This window comes from Camelus bactrianus, chromosome 6, assembly GCF_048773025.1.
Source record: "Camelus bactrianus isolate YW-2024 breed Bactrian camel chromosome 6, ASM4877302v1, whole genome shotgun sequence".
NCBI classification, from domain to species: Eukaryota; Metazoa; Chordata; class Mammalia; order Artiodactyla; family Camelidae; genus Camelus; species Camelus bactrianus.
This window is the reverse complement of record NC_133544.1, coordinates 51,008,035-51,027,814: the sequence shown is the minus strand read 5'-3', so window position 1 is coordinate 51,027,814 and position 19,780 is coordinate 51,008,035. Positions and strand designations below refer to the sequence as shown.

At 36.1% G+C, this 19,780-nt stretch overlaps 1 protein-coding gene across 1 annotated transcript in view; it reads right to left on the bottom strand.

Annotated features, from left to right (window-relative positions):
* Nucleotides 1–420: 420 nt before the first annotated feature.
* Nucleotides 421–19,780, bottom strand: part of FBXO33 (F-box protein 33) — a 29,573-nt gene continuing 10,213 nt past the window's right edge. Inside the window, exons 2-4 of the mRNA XM_010967063.3 lie at nt 5,217–5,327; nt 4,050–4,735; nt 421–2,464 (exon numbers count right to left, since the gene is read on the bottom strand). Of these exons, the coding sequence (XP_010965365.2) occupies nt 2,193–2,464; nt 4,050–4,735; nt 5,217–5,327 (1,069 nt within the window). The 3' untranslated portion in view covers nt 421–2,192. The remainder of the gene's footprint in view (nt 2,465–4,049; nt 4,736–5,216; nt 5,328–19,780) is intronic.

The window sequence follows — 19,780 nt, the reverse complement described above, 5'->3', positions numbered from 1 at the left end:
TGTCTCAGCAACCAAGACTGGAGGTTTGCAAAGCCAAGCAACACAGGGGTTTATAAACTATTTAATACTGGCATGTTGAAGTATTTTCTCATCCAGTATAGGGATTTTAAAAAATATGTTCCTATGGTCTACAAATTGTTTTATAGTATCAACAGTATACTCTAAATACAAAGTAACTTGGATTTTGTCCTAATCAGTTTATCGCTTTTAAGCTTATAATTTGCCATAGGGAGTTAAAAAATTTAAAACCTTCCAAACTATTTCTGCCTAAGACTTTTAATGATATTTTCTCAAATTTCAGCTTTGCTGCACCAGACTACAGTATGTGCTAACATGGTTATGCACAGTGTAAGGATTACTGCAGTTTATTTAACAGAAAAGGTTTTCATGCTTCATGTATAATAAAATATGCTACAATGATCACTTTTAAATGCTTTATTCATTGATTAAAAGAATACACATTTAACATAGACCATACAACATCAGTCATCAGGTCAAACATTCAGCTGGTTTCCTTACAGTTTCTGTCAGGAGTTATTTTATCTGATCACATTTATAAGATAAAATCTCACCACATCTGGCATTTACACACACTGTGCCAGTGGATTCACACTACTGATGTACATATAAAATCCGCATGGTATGTGCTCACTGGAGACAAAACAGTGCACACCTGTCAAAAGGTCATTTTAATATAAGATGGTAAAACCATTTGTAAAATACATATAAACTTTTTCCATAAATAGAATCATATCTGGACATCTGTTGCATAAATTGTGTTTCCAAAGCTTACAATAGAGCAGCCAGGTCTCAGCACTGCTGGGCACCCACGTTGGCTACTTACTTTATTATTGCAGACTGTCCTTTAACATTAAATGCACAACATTCGTACCACTTAAAACTGGGGTCAGGTGGAAGTCTCACAGAGACCACGTCTGTACCGCGGTTGCCCTGAAACAGTTAAATCGGCTTTTAAAGCCTCTCAGATATAACAAGGTTTTAAAACATACTTCATGGAATGTTCTTCATGTATCATAGCAGCTTATACCTGTGATAGAACAAGCTTTCAGTTTTTCCTTTCCTTTACATTCACTATTCACAGTGAAACAGGTGCATGGTTTTTTTTTTCTTTTTTTTTGTTTTGTTTTGTTTTTTTTTCAGAGTTCTGAGGTTGCTGACTGAGCCACAGCACAGCTGTGTACCACAGGTCGAAATTCGACCTTAAATATTACAATCTAGCAGTATCTGGCTGGCCAGAGTGGGCCGGCCCCTGCCAGCATGTGGGCACTTCTTCAGTTAAGTCTATTCTTTGGCAGCTGACACGCGCGCTGACAGAGAAAAATCCAGTGACTTGATGCTAGGGATTTCACGACTAATGTTTGTTTGCAAGCATGTGTGTTTACAACTCTGTGTTTTGATATTTTTTAAGGAGGTTTTTACCCTGGAATAATGTTTTTTTCTTCCTCCACTACTTGAAATCTGGGCTAAAAAGCTAACTTGAATGTATAATGTAATTGATGAATAAAATTATGTCAGATAATAGTTTAAAAAAATCCAAACAATTTCAGTATTTATGTAAATGCATTAAAAAAAAGATTAAGCAGTGTTCGAACCTAGTACTATACAAAATTCAGAATGGTAACTGGTGATACCAACTCATATATGTAATGCAAGTTAAAGTCTTGGCTTTTCTGTTAAAGATAACTCATTTGGGATCATATTATCCTCCCTTATTCTATTTCAAATAAAAATTAATGAAATGCTATCAGAGTGCATGAATGCAGTGCATTGCATACAAATCCACCAGGTTACAGATATATATCTATATATGTATAAAAATATTTTGGCTCCTGAGCTCTGAACTCTGACACACAAAGAATAAAAACATCAAAAGGCAGAGTAACTCACTGAAAAATAAAGTTAGCCAGCAACCTCAGACAACCTTCGGTTGTGTATCCTTAAGGTTTGGTAGCAAGTCCATTAACCGTGAAAGCCCTACACATTGTCACTTTGAACTTCTAAACCAATACCCGACTATGTTCTTTGATCAAGAAGTAGAATATACATATATAATTCTATAAAGCTAATACTGATTAAACACAGCACAAAGGGATTAATTCACACTACTGAAAAAAACATAATAGGACCCTACTTGCATATGTAACCACAGGAATTGTACATTTTAGAAAAAGCTAAATGTCTTCGCTGAAGCTTTGCATCTCTCTGTAAAAATGACGATTTGGTTCAGTGAAGACACTGAGTGATTCGATGTCCATGACCGCGTGCCAAGGTTGACCGAGGCCCAGGGATACCTGCTCAATAAGGTTGTGTACTGGATCCACATCCTGGTCAGCCAGTTCACCTTGGTCAAAATCAATGCTTTCTTCAGTGACTTCAAGTACTTTTAGATCAGAGCCACGAAGACGAGCTATGGCAATGAGGTTGTGCGCCCACACGGTGTAACCTTCGGAGTAAGCAAAAGACAAGCACGGTCATTCCCTTGTGTCTGATTTTGTCTATTTGATGGGCTAGTCTTTCCCACAACTTTGTATCTCACTTACTACTTTCGTCCTTTTCCTTTAAAAATAGACTGAATTGAAAAAGGTAGTATGATTGTTTAGCCTAGGAAAAAACGACTAGAAGTTTGATGTTGTCTCCCAGAATATCACTGTAGGTGGTGAACAGGTAGGTAACTGTATTCTGATATCATGGTATTTAGTAAAACTGAAGACATTTAAAGTATAATTTTATAGCTTTGGATAGTGATGTATCATAAAGAACAAAAATTTTATGCATATATATGTAGCCATTAACAATACATAGTAAATTGGTATTTCTCATTAGTAAAAAATCATCTCCTATGGTGCTTCACAGTCCAAAGTTATAAAGTGACACTTTGAACTATAAAGATAAATTTTTAACTGTCAGTAGCAAATATGTAAAGTACGAAACAGTTGTGGGAATGATATGTGCTAACTTTAGAATAGTGGTTACCTCTGGAAAGGAATAAAGGTGAATAGATGGAAGGGCTTTAACTGCAGCTAACATTTTATTTATTAATAAAACTTTAAAAAGACTGGCTTAAACTAACTTTAAATAACCTGACATTTCTTCATCCTATACAAAAATCCCCATTTTAATTAATACCTTCAGTATTGATCTGTTCTTTGCTATTACTTCTGATGACTTGTCCAATTTATAAAGCAAAACTTGAAAATCAAGATACACACATTCCTATACTAAAATGCAGACTAAAAAAATTTCAAAAATAATGAAACAGAGCTAATAAAGTTAATTTAAGATGTTTAAACAGACTTTTTATTTTATATTCTGTAAATGTCTTTAAGTTCCAGAAAAGGAAGTAACATGTTTTTCTCACTTGTCAGAAGAGGAACTCTCTCCAAATGAGAATAGTTCACATTAAGATGAAAAGCACTCAAATAAGAAAAGAGCACATCTCAACCAACAGAACCATCATTTAAAAACCTGTAATGTTGTATAAATTAAAATGTTGATACGTAGATTCTAGAAGATAAGGCAGGGAGTATGAAAGAAATCATATTTACTCTTCCTTCTGTGTTATGTTTTTAAGAGCTCTTATGATTAGAGGAAGAAATATACCTACTGCAGGTAGATACATTAAGTTTAAAAAAAATTTTTTTTAAATTTTTAAAAATGGAGGTTCTTGGGACTGAACCCAGGACCTTGTACATACTAAGCATGTGCTCTACCACTGAGCTATTACCCTCCCCACTATATGTTTTCTTAGAAAAAAATTAAATTCAAATGTCATTTTTGTGAAATACCATCGATCACATGGTAGAAGAAAAAAACACAAGCTGGAACAGAACACTTGGGGTAGAAATATGACTTTCCATTTCTAAGTGCTGTATCTTATAAATGTTAAAAAATATAAAAACCTGCATATCAACTTGTTATAAGAGTTCCTGACACTACATAAATGTCACTGCTGTCTTTTTATTGTTGTAAAAGGTTTTAGGCGTGATATCAATATCAATATCAAATTATAGTGAACAGAAATCACCTACCATGAATTGCCAGAAGAGAGAGCTTTGTGCACCTCCATGCTAATAAAACCAGTGGGTCTTCATTTCGGTTGTCACTAATATCTGGAAAACCAGACGTGTCAATCACATCATTCATTAGTATAAAGTGAGTGAGGAACTTGTCATACTGCCTGGATATAAGATCAACAATAGCTCCTGAAACACAGGTGATGTAGCTGTCAAAGTGAATCCTCTCGAGCGGTATACTGGGTTTCAGAATCTTTAACATATCTTCACTCTTGATATCAAAAGCCATCATATAGACCCGAAGGTTGGTGCTCTTTCGTGACAAGGCTTTCCAATGCTCATCATTTGGCATGTTGTCCAGAGACTTGTGCATCACGGAAACATTGTGGACCAGGAGAGAAAGTCGCTGCAAAGGCACATGGTTGCTATCGGTTAAGACTCTTGCCATCTCAGCTGTGAAGTCACAGAAATCCAGGGCAAGTGAGCACAGATTCACGAATCGCTCCAGTTCGACTGCAGTGATAAGGGTGCTGTTACCGGGAATATTGTTGTCCAGTAAACTCAGGTGCTCCATGGTGTTGGTAACAGAGTTTGAGAGAGATGACAGTGATGTTGGGGTTACTATCTCCAGCATAAACCCACAGGACAGCCATTTCAATTGCCTACTATTACTCAGTATTTCTTCAAACAGCTGCTGAATTCTGTAAGGAAAACATGCCACATGATCCTATTAACATTTACCTCTAATCTTTTAACACTGACTTTTGAAAACAGGCAATGAAATAGCATATGATGTTGAGATTCATTTTCTTTCATTAATTTCTATCCAACCAACAAGTAATATCATAAATACCATTAAAATTCACCTTAAAACAAGGACTATGAAATATTAAACATATAGACATATGTTCTTCATCCAAGTAAAGGAGCATTTACACCAGTATGGTAGAAAAGACTGATGATATATAATTTATGTTATAGCAAAGACAAGTAGAGAAATGTTTTAAACAGCAATAATGGTCATGGAATGGCATGTACTGATTACTGTATTTCATAATTAAGACATTTCCAGGATATACGGTTTTAGAAAAAATATTACTCTTCTGATCGTATCTTACAATTTCTCATAAAAACTAAAATTATTATTAATATGAGTCCCTTTCCACTATCTATATAACTTACTGTTTAATTTTTTTGCCATCAGGGTCCACCTTGCTGAGGTATGTATTTGACAAACTTCCTTGCTGTTGTAGAACACTTATGTCTCCAAAAAGGCTGAACTTCTGGAGGTTCCTAAAAAGTAATTTAAAATGATTGTCTAAATAATTAACATAAAATATGAACACTTAAAAATAAAAATATGCAGAAGGAATATTCTAGAAATGCTTTTACCTTATAACCCACTAAGACGTCAATTAAGTACTTTCAGATTGCTTTTTACATACAATGTGATACAAGAGAAACAGCGTAAGTGTTAAAGAATGAGGACTGGTGCATAATGGTTAGTTCAGGAACTCAGTATTTTAATGACCATGGAAAAGTCTTCTTAAGGTCTTGGGACTCAATTCCTCATCAGTAATAAACACCTACTTTAAAGTGCTTAGGGATGAATGAGTAACAAAATGACATATGAAAACTACTTAAAGCTCTAAGTTTTATATAGATGTTAATTATAATATAAAAATTACCCAAACCAGTTAACTTAATGTGTTAAATGCTCAAGGGTGGGGCATTGCCCTGAAGATAATTTTTAGTAAGAAATATTCTTGGACTAAAATCCAGAGAAACTTTCCCAGTTTTCTGATCAAACGTATAGCTTATCAAGAGAGGTTAAAGAAAAAAACTACATAAAAATCTTTCAATTTTGGAAAACTTTAGCTATAAAACATACTTTTCTAATAGTAAAATTCTAAATAAAGTAAGAGAAAAGTAACAACAAGATAAAGATAAAAACTCCTAAATTCCAATAATAAACACAAAAATTCAACTAAGTAAATTTAAAGATCAACTTGGCTTTAGTAAATGATCCATTAATCAGGCAGCATCCTATCTAGCAAACGGGCTCTGCAGAGCTATAGAAAAGTAAAGGGTTTTTAGCGGTAGATAGGAGGTGGGAAAAAGGAAGTTATTAGCAAAGACTTCACTGTTTCAAGCAACAGTCACCCTCCTAAAGGGAACTGAAGGGCCTATGGGTGGATTTCCTCACTACTGCTGACCAGGTAATTCCAGGCTGACTGATTAAAGGTTACTTTCCTGGGGGAGACTGAAACTGCAGTTAGGTTAAGTCTTGGTTTGGTGACCTGGGGTTGAGCACAACTGACTCCATTTGGGGTCCACTGTCTCCTTTTAAATATAACAAATAGAGATTGCACGTGTAACACAAAAGTCAGGGATAACTTTAATACAGAAATGTATAATCTACAAGAGTGATAAAGTAAGATTTAAGAAATGCTTCAAAGTATGTCACATTTTCCCAAATTAATAACCTTAGTTTCACTAAAAAGCCTGATGTTTCTAAAACAACTTGAAATAATCATTAATTCATTCAACCTAATACTCTGAGGGCCTACTAAGCATCAGGCACTGTGTACCCTATCAGAGACAGGACAGTCATCAAGTGCTGTGAAGGACAAGCTTGTGTGACACTGTACGTCAGAGGAGGCTCCCCTAAGTGAAGTGATTAAAATGGGACCTTAAGGATATGTGGGACCTGACCAGGAGAATGAGTGTGAGGAGAGGGTGTTACAGGGATAAGGAAAAGCTTATGCAAAGCCCCTGAAGTTGAAAGGAACAAAGTGACCTTGAGACACTGAAAGTAATGTGGAATATAGAGACTAGTGAACACAAAATGAAATGAGGCTGTAGAAGTAGTCAGAGTTCTATGTTAAATAAAAATGTTTGGTTTTTGCCTTCAAAAATAATGAGATGTCCCCACATGATTGTAATCAGGGAATATCATGATTAAATTTGTGTCTGTAAAGAAGTTGGACCCTATGGGGCCTTCCAGGGACAGACCCCTCCCGTTTATCATCTGCTGTAGCTCCTCTCTGAAGTAGCCAGGTAACAGTATCTGATGCGCATTCCTGAGCTGTTTTACTGGTGCTAAAACCTCCATCAAGTGGAAGACTACTTGATGATTAACTACTTGATGTCTGAGACCACAGAGCCCTCGGGCCTACCGGAGCCTAAGGACTGATAATGTTAACCCCTGTGACAAGGCCCTGTTACCTCACCATCAACAATATCAGAGAATTGTGCGGGAGCCGATCACATATCCTGCGACTCTCCTCCATCACCTGACCTTTAAAAATGCCCGAGTTCAGGCTTTTTGAGCACTAGCTGTCCTGGCCTCCTTGTATAGTGCCCTACAATAAATGCTGCATTTTCCTTCACCACAACCCGGTGTCAGTATATTGCTCTTGGCAAGCAGACCCCAGTTTGGTTCGGTAACATCTGGAAAATATTTCTGTAGCACCGGAACAGCCTGGAAGGAGGCAAAGTGGGGAGACTGGTTAAGAGAGTATTTTAGTAATAGCGATAAGAGATAATGGTAGCTTGAATTAGATTTTTGGTGGTAGAGATGAAGAAAATGGACAGTCTCAAAGCTGTACTCAGGAGCTAAAACGGACAGGAAAGGGTCTTGGATTAGCTATAAAGGGGTGAGGGAGAGAGTAGTCAAGAGTAACTCCTAAATTTTCTGGGTTGTGGAACTGAATAGATGGTAGATTTTCATTGAGACAGGATTCACAGAAATGAATCAGAAATTAGGGTTTTGGAGGTTTCAGGGGGTTTGGTGAGGTGGTAGAATAGTTAGATTGTGAGCTCTATTTTGCACATGTTGAGCCTCAGGTGCCTTTAAGATAGTCAAGATGTCAAGTAGGCTTTTCCAGGTCTGGAGCTGAGCTGTTATCCAGACAATAACTGAAGTCATGGATGGGAGCAATGGGGCTTAGGATAAGAGCATAAATGAGAAGAAAAGCAGGCAAAAAGTTAAGTTGTGAGGAACTCCAATAATTAAATTAGAGATGGATGAGGCTGCAAAGGAGTGGCCAGAAGTTAGAGAAAAGCCAGAAATATGGAAATCATAGAAACCAAGGGGCAAGTGTTTTACAAAGAATAAAGTGATCAACAGCAGAGTCATGAGGTCTTAATAAGATGAGAACTAACCATGTCCATTTGGCTTAGCAACATGGTGATCAGAATGGAAGTCATTTTGTACGGTGTGATGAGAAGAGGTCAGATTGGATGTGAAGAAATGCTGACAGTGGGTACAGACAAATATTTTTAAGAATATGCTGCGAAAAGGAACAACAGAAGGCACTAGAGAATACATAAAAGCCTCCAGATAAGATGCAAAGAAATAAGAGAATGGATGTGGCTCCTGGTTAGGAAAATAGGGATGAATGAAAGAACTTCTGTTAGGCAGTTAAATATGTGGGGGCACCGGGCAGACAGGTGGAGGAGAGGGAGGATGGTCCTGAAGATGATGTCATGCCCACTTCCAGCATAAAGGGACTTGACTTCTTCTAAATGAATGCCAGCAAGAAACCAGTCAGAACCTGACAGCCACGACTGCTCGTAGCAGAAAGGACTTAACTGGACATGACCCAATGTTCATTGTATTATGATTAACATTGGGATTTAGGCTCCACCCATGGGTTTTTCCATAAGTACCATGGGTAAGCACATGTGCAAAGGGGCCAATCATGACTAAGCATTCTAGAGACAAGGGCTATCAATCAATCAAGAGACCACCTCTAAGCGAGCGTATAAGAAAAAGGGGAGACAAAATGGCCACTTTTCCTTCTTGGATCAGCCTGCCTCCTGTTCTTGGAGGTGTAGATTTCCTTTTCTAGATTTTAAAAAATCTTTCACTACAAAACACACTGTCTCCTGACTATGAACTTATCTTTTGAGTATGACAAGAACCAGGGTCTTTTCCTTTTGGGGTAACACTTTCATACCAGATAGTGAAACCACAGTGTCAAAATTAGTAGAAAACAAAAAGACAAGTCAGCAGAATAGAACAAATACCCAGAAACAGACCCTTGTACATGAAAGAGTTTAATAAATGATAAAGAAGGTATTATAAATAACAGGGAAGGGAAAGGCATATTTGATATGTGATTAGCAGTTTCACAGAAAAATCAAATTGGAGCAAATTCTGACTCAACAGACCAAACTAATCTGCAGACATATTATTACATACTAAAAGTCAAATCAAAGTAAAAGTCATTTCCCTTTTACCCTTCCTTTATTCTGAAGTTTCCACATCCATCAATTATAAAGAGGTTGATTTGCTTCTCACTACCTCTTCTAGAAAGAAAAATAAATTTAAAGACCTCTAAAAGAATATTTATTTTTGGAGAACAAGTTTTCATATAAAGTACAAAAAAGATACCACATTCAATTTCTAACAATATTCAGAGCTCTTAGAATTTTTCTCCCTCCAACCTGATTTAACTACCACTGTATATCTGTAACATTGTCCTTGTGATATTAAAGAGAAACTATTACTTCTTCCACTAAGGATTAAACAGCTACAAGAACTACCTTTTCACTGTAAACAACTAGGAAACTGGACAAAATAAGTGAGGCAACTATTTTCACACACTGGATGATAAGCAGTATACGACCCTGATCCCTGAGAGATGAAATAAAATGAGATGACCACTATGACTGCCTCAGATAATGGCCTGGAGAGAGTTTCCAAGCTGCAACACATGGTCAGGGAACCCAAAAAGAACCCAGCAGTCTCCCTAAGTTGAAGAAACAGAGATTTGAGAGAGCCCAAAGTGGCTAGACTTTGCAGGGCAGAGTACCAGAGACAAAGAGTTCTAATGATTTGCAGAGGGATTTGCAAAGATAATACCGAGGTCTTTGGCTGAGTAATAATGATCGGAACATGCGTGGGGTAAAACTGCACGAGAGTGGAGAAAGTACTACTGAAAAGTACAGCACACGTGGTGGTGGGAAGAGTTTAAGTTCCCACAAGCCAGAGTTAAGACATGTTATAACACAGGTAGACATCTCAGAAAAGCCATTTGTTAGTACTGGAGATTAATTAGCTCTAGCTAAGAGGTGTTTCGGATCTACACTAACAAAGCTTAAAGGCAAAGTTCAAAAGGATCAAACTCATTTCACATAAATTAACTACGTGTAAGATTGAAGTTCAATACTCTTAAAAAAAAAGAGGACTCAACAATGTAAAAATAATGTCTGGCATCCAATCTCTGACATGGAGGAAAAGGAAAAATGAATCACCATTAAGGAAAAAAATTGATAAACTTTTTCATAAAAATTAAAATCTTTTGTTTTTCAAAAGATAGCTAAGAAAATGAAATGCAAGCAAAAGACTAGAGAAAATATTTGTAAGACATACATTTAATTAAAAAAAAAACCTGTATTCAAAATATATAATAAACTCTTACAACTTAAGACAGAGAACCCAGTGGAAATGTGCGCAAAAGATACGGACACTGTACTAAGGAAGATATACGAGAGGCAAATTACACATGAAAAAATGCTCATCCTGATTATTCATTAGGGAAATGCAAAACATCAATGAAGGGGGTCAGCTCAAGGTGGCGGAGTAGAAGGACATGGAGCTCACCCCTCCCACAAACACATAAAAAAATTCATCTATGTGTGGAACAATTCACACAGAAAACTGACTGGAAACTGCCAAACTCCTGTACAACCAAAGCTGCAAGAAAGATTTTCAAATAACTGAATAGGATGGCGAAAAGTCATAAAGTTGGGACCTCTTACCCTGGAAGGAATCTGAAAGGAAGAGAAGGTCCGCAAGGGTGGATCCTTGCCCTGGGGAGTAAGTGGGTCAAGCCACAGACTGGGCCTCCCAGTCCCGGGGTCCTACACGAAGGAGACAAGCCCTTTGGCTTCTGGGAGAACAGCTGGGTCAGACAGAAGGGCTGGAGAAGCTTAGATGCTACTAGCGAAGAGTGCAAGGGTACTGGCTTACCAATATTCAGGATGGAGAGAGCTTTGCACTGGTGGCTGCTGCCTTGCCACTCTCCCCAATCCGAACGAGGTGAACACACTGGTCCTGCTCACTCCACATCACAACTTGGCTTGATATCTGGACCAGCCAGGCCTGGGAAAAAGACTCAGTCTAGTACACAGGCACAACCTAGGGGAGCCTGGGGTGTGGTCTGGGTGTGGCAGCAGTGACCAATGTAAGCACTTGCTTGAGTAGTGCCACAAAAGATATTGTGACCTGCATGCCATGGTCTGTCTTCCAGCTGAGAAAGCATTCTGGCCCAGCCAACTCTGTGCCACAGTAGGGTGCAGGGTCTGGGGCAGATAGGCCCTGGCAGAAGACTCGATCTGGGGATGCAGAGACGGCCTGAGGGCCTGGGGTATGGTCTGAATGGGACAGTGGTGGCCACTGTCTCCACTCGCTCAGGTGTTGCCACCAGGAGACTTGGTGCTGGATCTGGGACAGACAAATGCTGGGAGAAGACTGCCACACAGGCAGCCCAGATCACTGGCAGCAGCATGGCCACCTCAATTCATGCAGCCACATGAATTATTATCATATAATAATATATAATAATAATATATTATTATTGTACTTCTCATTCTGTTCATACATTGTTTCTCTGATTTCACTTAGCTGTCTATGTTCTCCTGCATCTAACTGTGCTTCTTTAAGATGATTATTTTGAGTTTTTTGTCAGGCAATTCATAGACCTCCATTTCCTTGGGGTTGGTTACTGGAGCTTTATTAGTTTCCTTTGGTAGGTCCATGTTTGCCTGATTTTTTATCTTTGTAACCCTGCATTAGTAACTGCATTTAAAGAAGTAAACACCTCTTCTAGGCTTTACAGACTGGTTTCATCAGGTAAAGATCTCCTGCCATGTCCCCAGACTGATTAGATTGCTTCTAGGACCATGGCTGTGCTGGGGTAGAGCCAGGACAAGTGGCTGCTGCTGGGTGGTGGCACAGGGGTCCATGGTTTGTGGCACCCTGTACCTTGGGCAGGCATGTATCTGGTCTTGTCCCTTCGTGGAACAGCACAGTTTCTAGGTCCATCATCAAAAAGTTAAAAAAAAAAAAATCCTACAACCCCAAATACCTCTTGGCTATACTGCCAACGGATGTTACAGATATGAGAAAATACATATAGAAAAACACATGGTCTTTTCCTCCATTGTCCAATTAACTCAAATACGACTCAAATCCATTATTTTTTTAAGAAAGTACAAAAGCTCAAGAGGACAACTGTCCTGTGCGAATGGAGAAAAAGGGTCACATTTCTTCACCTGTGATGTCATTTTTTACTTTCATTGGCTGTAACTCATTTATCTTGAAGACCTCATATCTAATCTCCACAGTTGTCTCAATCTCAGACTGAAAAAATGCAGCCTGCTGGCTATGGCAATGCAAAAGGGAAGTCCTCTCCAAATTCTCATTTTCTCATTCTTTTGGAGAAACAGGAATGGAAAAATATACAGGCAAAGGAAATAAAAACAACCATGGATTATATAGTTCCTCTAAATAATTTAGCAAGTTTTCTCCACTTACTTTCTATAATTAGGTCCACAGAATTTCACATACTATGTTGGTATTTACTTTTTCAGTTTTCCCAATCATTTTAATCTACATCACTGGCATCAAGGTCTGAATATTCCTTCTTTTTGACTCCCCTGTCATTGGGCTATTCACCCTACACTCTAGATAGAGATCACTGACATTAAGGAAGACATCTATCCTCTCTTCTGCCCTTCTCTAATCTCCCCCTTCTCTACTACTTCAATACATCAAGTCCAAAAATTTCCCTAATTATAAATCAGAGATTCCTCCTTATGAAGATCCCACAAGTGGAACCAAAAGCTCATTTCATGTATTCCACTTTATTTATATATGAATGTACACTATTTTCTGTACTAAATATGGTCAAGATAAATATCTCCTAGTGATAAATGAAAAAGACCTTATTTATAAATAAAAAAAATAAGAGCAGAAGAATCATCTTTCACTAACATGGCTAACAGCCGAGATTACTGAAAGAAAGTGTTAATATTTTTTGGCAATTATTGGCATAATGGTGACTACTTGTTATAGTTACCAGTACTTACAGTTAAAGGTAGGGTTTTACGTTTCCACAATTTATTTTTCTCAGAGCTGTTATTTGGATTTACTGAATTTAAAACATAAAAGGTTTTTTCTATTTTGACTTCCTTTTTCAATTTTAACTAAAATTTCCTTGCAATGTCATTTTCCTAAGCACTTAGATTTTACTGACAAATAGCACTGAATTTCCTCAGCTTCTCAGCATTCTAAAATTCCTTATTATTCAAATCATGACACAGTGTTGCTGTATGTACTCAAATAATCTGGATAGTATTACCTAAAAATGAACTTCACAACTCCTAGCCCTACAAAATTGTATATGAACGATTTTGTTCATTCATTTAAATTCCCATATCAAATTTATTCATCCCTCTCCAACCCAATGGATTTCACTAACTGGAATCCATTTACCAAATAATACTGATTGCTAAACTCATACAGGTTAACTTCTTTTGACAATCAGTAATGATAATGAAAAATTCCAAATGTTACATTCGCTTGGCAAAAATTAATTAGGTATTTGTAACTATTTTGTTTTACATACACTGATTACACTGGTCTGAATAAAGTACTTAGTGTCACTCATTGAGACAATCAACATAAACCTCATTACAATCAGCAAGAATAATGTTATCCACACTTTTAAAGGGTTGCCTAGGAGAAATACAGGTAATGTTGAAAAGGCACTGAATGGAAAACTGAGTGTCCTGAATGCAAAAATTCTCTAAATTGCAGTCTTCTTATCTGTGAAATAAAATAATTTCTAAGTTAGTTAAAAAGACCAAAAAACTATCTTATTAGCAACATCTAATTTCTTCTTATAAATGTGACAATATTCAGTCACGTACTTAAAATTTTGCTCTAAGTTCTCATGTCACAAAACCTCGTCTAACTTATTTTTAACTTGAAAATCCTCTGATTCTATAAATTCATGGTCATTAAACTTTCATTTAAAAGCACTAAGTGAAAATGTTCAGTTAGAAATAAAAACAAAGTAACTGAGTACTCAATGTGCTTTCCCATAAATTAAAAAACCTTTTGTCATTTTGGCTGAAATTATCATCCTCTTTTAGGCTATTCTTGAAATAGCTACAGCATCTGCCTGCAATATTAGCTCACCCCATTTTTAGAGTTTCTAAGATATTTCAGCATTACTGCTACTAATCAGAATACCATTTTCAATTATAAAACTACTCAAATTAATTGTTCTTGAAACGATGAAAAGGAGTCCCTCATCTATAGATTTCAGAGCTTTATTCATTTATATAAATTTAAACTGAATTATTTTATCTACTGGCTGATTCACATTAAAGTTGGGATTAGGACTTAAAAGGAATGAATGAAAAGTAGCTTAGGTATTGAGGGTAAAATATATACCATGACAGTTTCTTATGAACATTATCTACTTACCAACTTTTAAAATTTCAGTATGTGTAAAATATTATATAACAATATTATCACGAACTGGCAAAATGAAAAAAGGTAATATATAAGGAAGAAAACTAGTTTATAGTTAAAAAAATTAAAGCCAATATTACATAAATAAATACATCCAAATGACAAAAATAAAGATTTACGGGCTTTTAACCTGAGGTCCATCCTAGAATCTATAGGCAAAATACTGTGTTTATGTGCACTTTCTGGGAGAAGGATCACTAGCCTTCATCAGCTCTTTAGAGATTAACCAAAAGATATTAGGAGTAATTGACCTAAGCCTAGATTCCTAGGAGGGATGTTAAAAAACAAAATACAGCAATAAAACAAAACAACAAAAACTCTAGACCTACATACATGATCTGTCCATATTTAAAATGTAGTATTAACCACATTTACCATGTATACCCCTTCTCACAACTGCCAACTTCTTTAAGAGCTACTTCTATCTGTAAGTTAAGAAAGAACACGCAGCCATTAGCCTATGACACATCGGTAGTTTGACAGGAATTGCATTACATCTGTAGATTGCTTTGGGTAGCATGAACATTTTAACAATATTGATTCTTCCAATCTATGAGCATGGTATATATATTTATTTATTTGTGTTATTTTCAATTTCTTTCATCACTGTCTTACAGTTTTTTTTGGAGTACTGGTCTTTTATCTCCTTAGTTAGATTTATTCCTAGGTATTTTATTTTTTTTGATGTGATTGTAAATGGGATTGTTCTCTTAATTTCTTTCTGATAGTTCATTGTCAGTTTATTAAAAAAAACAGATTTCTATACATTAGTTTTGTATCCTGCAACTTAACCAAATTCATTGATGAGTTCTAATAGTTTTTTCTGTGGTGTCTTTACTATTTTCTATACATAGTATCATGTCATCTGCAAACAGAGACAGTTTTACTTCTTCCATTTCCAATTTGGATTCTTTTTCTTTCTTTTTCCACTCTGACTGCTGTGGCTAGGACTTCCAACTCTATGCTGAAGAAGAGAGGCAAGAGTGGGCATCCTTGTCTTGTTTCTGATCTTAGAGGAAATGCTTTCAGCTTTTCACTATTGAGTAAGATGTTAACTGTGGGCTTGTCACACATGGCCTTTATTATTTTGAGGTATGTTCCCCTATACCCATTTTTTGGAGAGTTTTATCATAACTGGATGCTAAATCCTGTCAAAAAGCTTTTTCTGTACCTTTTCAGATAGTCACATGATTTTTATTCAGTTTGTTAATGTGCTGTATCACACTGATTGACATGTGGATACTGAACCATCCCTGCACCCCTGGGATAAATCCCACTTGATCATGGCATATGATCCTTTAATGTACTGTTGAATTTGGTTTGCTAATATTTTGTTGAGGATTTTTGCATATATGTTTATCAACAATATTGACTTTTAATTTTTTTTTTGTGGTGTCATTTTCTGATTTTGGTATCAGGTTGCTGCTGGCCTCACAGAATGAGTTCAGAAGTGTTCCCTCCTCTGCAATTTTCTGGAATGGTTTGAGAAGAGTAAGTGTTAAATTCTTCTCTAAATGTTTGGTAGAATTCACCTGTGAAGCCACCTGGTCCTGGACTTTTGTTTGTTTGTTTGTTTGTTTACATTATTGATTCAATATCATTACTGGTAATTGGTCTGTTCACATTTTCCATTTCTTCCTGATTCAGTCTTGAGAGACTGCACATTTCTAAGAATTTATCCATTTCTTCTAAGTTGTCCATTTTATTGTTGTATAGTTGTTTATAGTAATCTCTTATGATTCTTCTGTGGTGTTGGTTGTAACTTCTCCTTTTTCATTTCTTATTGATTTGGGCCCTCTGTGTTTTTTTCTTGATGAATTTGGCTAAAGGTTTATCCATTTTGTTTACCTTTTCAAAGAACCAGCTTAGTTTCATTGATCTTTTCTATTTTTTTGGCCTCTGTTTCATTTATTTCTGCTCTGATTTTTATTATTTCTTCCCTTATACTAACTTTGGGTTTTATTTGCTCTTCTTTTTCTAGTTCTGTTGGGTGTAAAGTTAGGTTGTTTGAGATTTGTCTTGATGAATCTGGCTAAAAGTTTATTCAAAACCACATATATATTATTATTCCTATTTTGCAAAAGGATGTATCACATTTTACTAGCAATTATCTTAATTTTTTACTTTATTTTTTCTACATTTTTCAAATATTCTATTTCTGTAAACATATATTACTTGGGAATTTGGAAGAGAAACTTAAATTAGTTTTACGTAGCCTTCACCTTTATAAGAACTTAACTTACATCAAAATCATTAAAAAAATTAATAACCTGCATATTAGCAAAATTTAACAAGTTAATATAAGGAGACTCCCTGGAAGATTTGTTTTAGTTCTGGGTATTCAATACTTTTAAGTGTACCAGATACGTTAGTAACAAGCTACTCATGGGCAATGTAAACAATTTTCTCTATTTGCAGCAATGAAATGGTAATAATCTTTCTTGTTACAGTAGAACCAATAACACATTCCCAAATTTTCCTTACAGATGTAACCACTGACATACTTTTGAAGCTGCAATGATGTGTAGGATTTTCCAATTCAATCATATTTCTTTATTAGAAAATTGAAGTGACTTGCCTAAGACTGCCATACTAGTTACGGCATAGCTAGATAGACGACCTGGGTTCTGACTCCCACTTCATGTTATTTCTTATAATTAAACTGTGTCCACAATTGTATACCATGGTCTTACTGATAATTACTGGAAAAATTAAAGGTGGCATATTTTAGAGTAGTATATGACAGACATTTGTGGAGAAAGAGTTTTTAGGTACTTACTTTCCCATTAGAAATTAAAATTTATTTAAGTGAGGTAGAAAACAGTAATTTACTTTAAAACTCAGAAACACAGAGGAAAAAAAAACACCACTGGTAACTTAAGGGCAGCTTTCAAATACATTATGTTGAAATTACATTATGAATAATAAGGTGAAGCCAAGAAAAATGGCATATAGCCTCCAGCTGGCTAACTGTTGTTTCAGATGGTAAAAAAGGGACTGAAAAGAACATCCAGGCAACATCACTAGAATAGGTTCAACAGAACAGAACCTATTGAACCATGGCAATAAACAGATGCCTTACTTTTCAGCCAGGAGAACATACCAGTAATGTAAGAATTGTGCCACGTAATTCTTTTACTTAAAGATGAAATCTGTGACCTGAGTTTTATTTACTTAATTTATTCATTTATTTATTTATTGCTGAATCAGCACGTGAACTAAAGAAGAAAACTGGTTTCATTCCCCTACGATGTTCAAAACATGCACTTGCTCAAAAGGCATGTAACTAAAACATATCAGGAAAACATTACAGTTGGTTAGAAATATTTTCTCATCTTAATTCTTCAAATTAACTTTGCACTGTTCCTATGGTAATATTAATAGGATACAACCTACTTAATAGTCCTTTTGCAAATCCTAAGATGTGTTGTGAAAGAGCACAAAATTATAAACAATGTTTGATAATCAATCTTCCTAATACCATTGCCAAAATAGAATGAATTTCTTTAACCTAATCGCATTCTTCATAAATCCTACTTTAAAAAGTCATCAGTTCCACATCCAGAGCTAAGTCAGATTGTCAAGTACTTACAACTTAGAAACTTAGCCTACAGACGGCTCTCCTATACTCTGCTCATTAAATTAAAATACGTATTGTGTGCCAATTACGTGAAAAGTTATGGTAATTAAGTTCCAAGTGTCCATGAGTTTAGACTCTTGGAGTAGAAATAAAGGGTTTAAAAAGACTCACTTAAAAAAAAAATCAGGTGAGACTAAGGAATTATTAAGTGTATTAATGCCACTGTGGTTATATATAAAAATTTACAGTTTTTTATGTACAGAGTACATAATTTTCAGAGTTTTATATTTAAGTGTGTAGTGTAAAATAACATCTGTGCCTTGGATTTGTTTTCAAATACCTCAGTAAAGATAAAAGAAAACAAATATGGCAAAAATCTAAATTACTGAATCTGGGTAGTAGGTTCACTGTATCTAGTTTTTTATGTGTTCAAAAATTTCACTTAAAAATTAGAAAAAAAGGCAGTCATTTCTTTAATTGTATAACTGGAAAGTTCACCTAACTACTCTGCATCTCAGTTTCACCATCCATGAAATAGGGATAATAGTGCTGCCTACCTCACACGGTTGTTGAATACCTCTGTTTCTCTGGGAAAACTGGTTTAGGATTTTAAGGACTGTCAAGAACACATCCACTCAGCTCTCTGCAGTACTGGCAATACAACCAGGCCTGACCCAGCCCTGTGGCCACGGTGGTGACTCTATTAGGACTTTGGTATGAGGAGGGTGTGTGGCTTGAGAAGGTGGCTCTAAGCTACAGAAGATCAAACTCTCTTGCCTCAGGTGACTGCCCTTCTTCTTTGCCTTAAACCAAAATTGTTTTTTTTTTTTTTTTTTTAGGTTTCTAAGAATGAGATTCTTTTTCGAAGTAACCAGCAACATCTGAATAATAAACAGCTTAAAAGGTAGCTCAAATTTGGCTCCTGTTTCCTCCCTTTTCCTTGTCCACTTAAGAGCTGTAACAGAAGAACAGTACACACGATGAGTTTCTGTATAGAAAATTAGATTTACCTGGGCCTAGTGTTAACAGTGATGAGATGACTGATTTGAGGCAAAGGAAAGGAAGAATCTTTGTGCAGAGTATTACCTGGGTCTTCTTCTTGACTTAGTCCTACTATCTTGTACCCACAGCTCATTTGTGGGTCAGACTTAGGCAAATTCCAAAGAATAATGGGTTTAACATGAAGCAGGAAAGTGAGGGAGAAGAGGAGAAAAAAAAATCCAAGTGACTGCAGTAAGGAATGACAGGAAGTCTCTGGGGCAATTCAACAAACTGACTCAAATTTATGTACAGCCTATATGAACAGGGCACTGCTTGAAAGTACTCGGTGGTAAAGGAGCTAGATATCAAAGATAAGCCATGTTTTCAGAAAATAAACGGTGTCCAAACCCTACATATCTCTTTTTTTTAACACAGGGCAAAAACAAAATGAATAAAAATAGCCAAAGGAAAAATCTTTTTGAACATATTTAGGGAGGAACAATTAAAGTTAGGGCATTGTAATGTTAGCTGAACGAGTGTTTCCAGTTTTTTATACTCACATTCTACTTCTAGAAGGTTTCCAGATAAAAATAAGTACAGAATCAGACCACTTATTAGTTCCACTGCTCC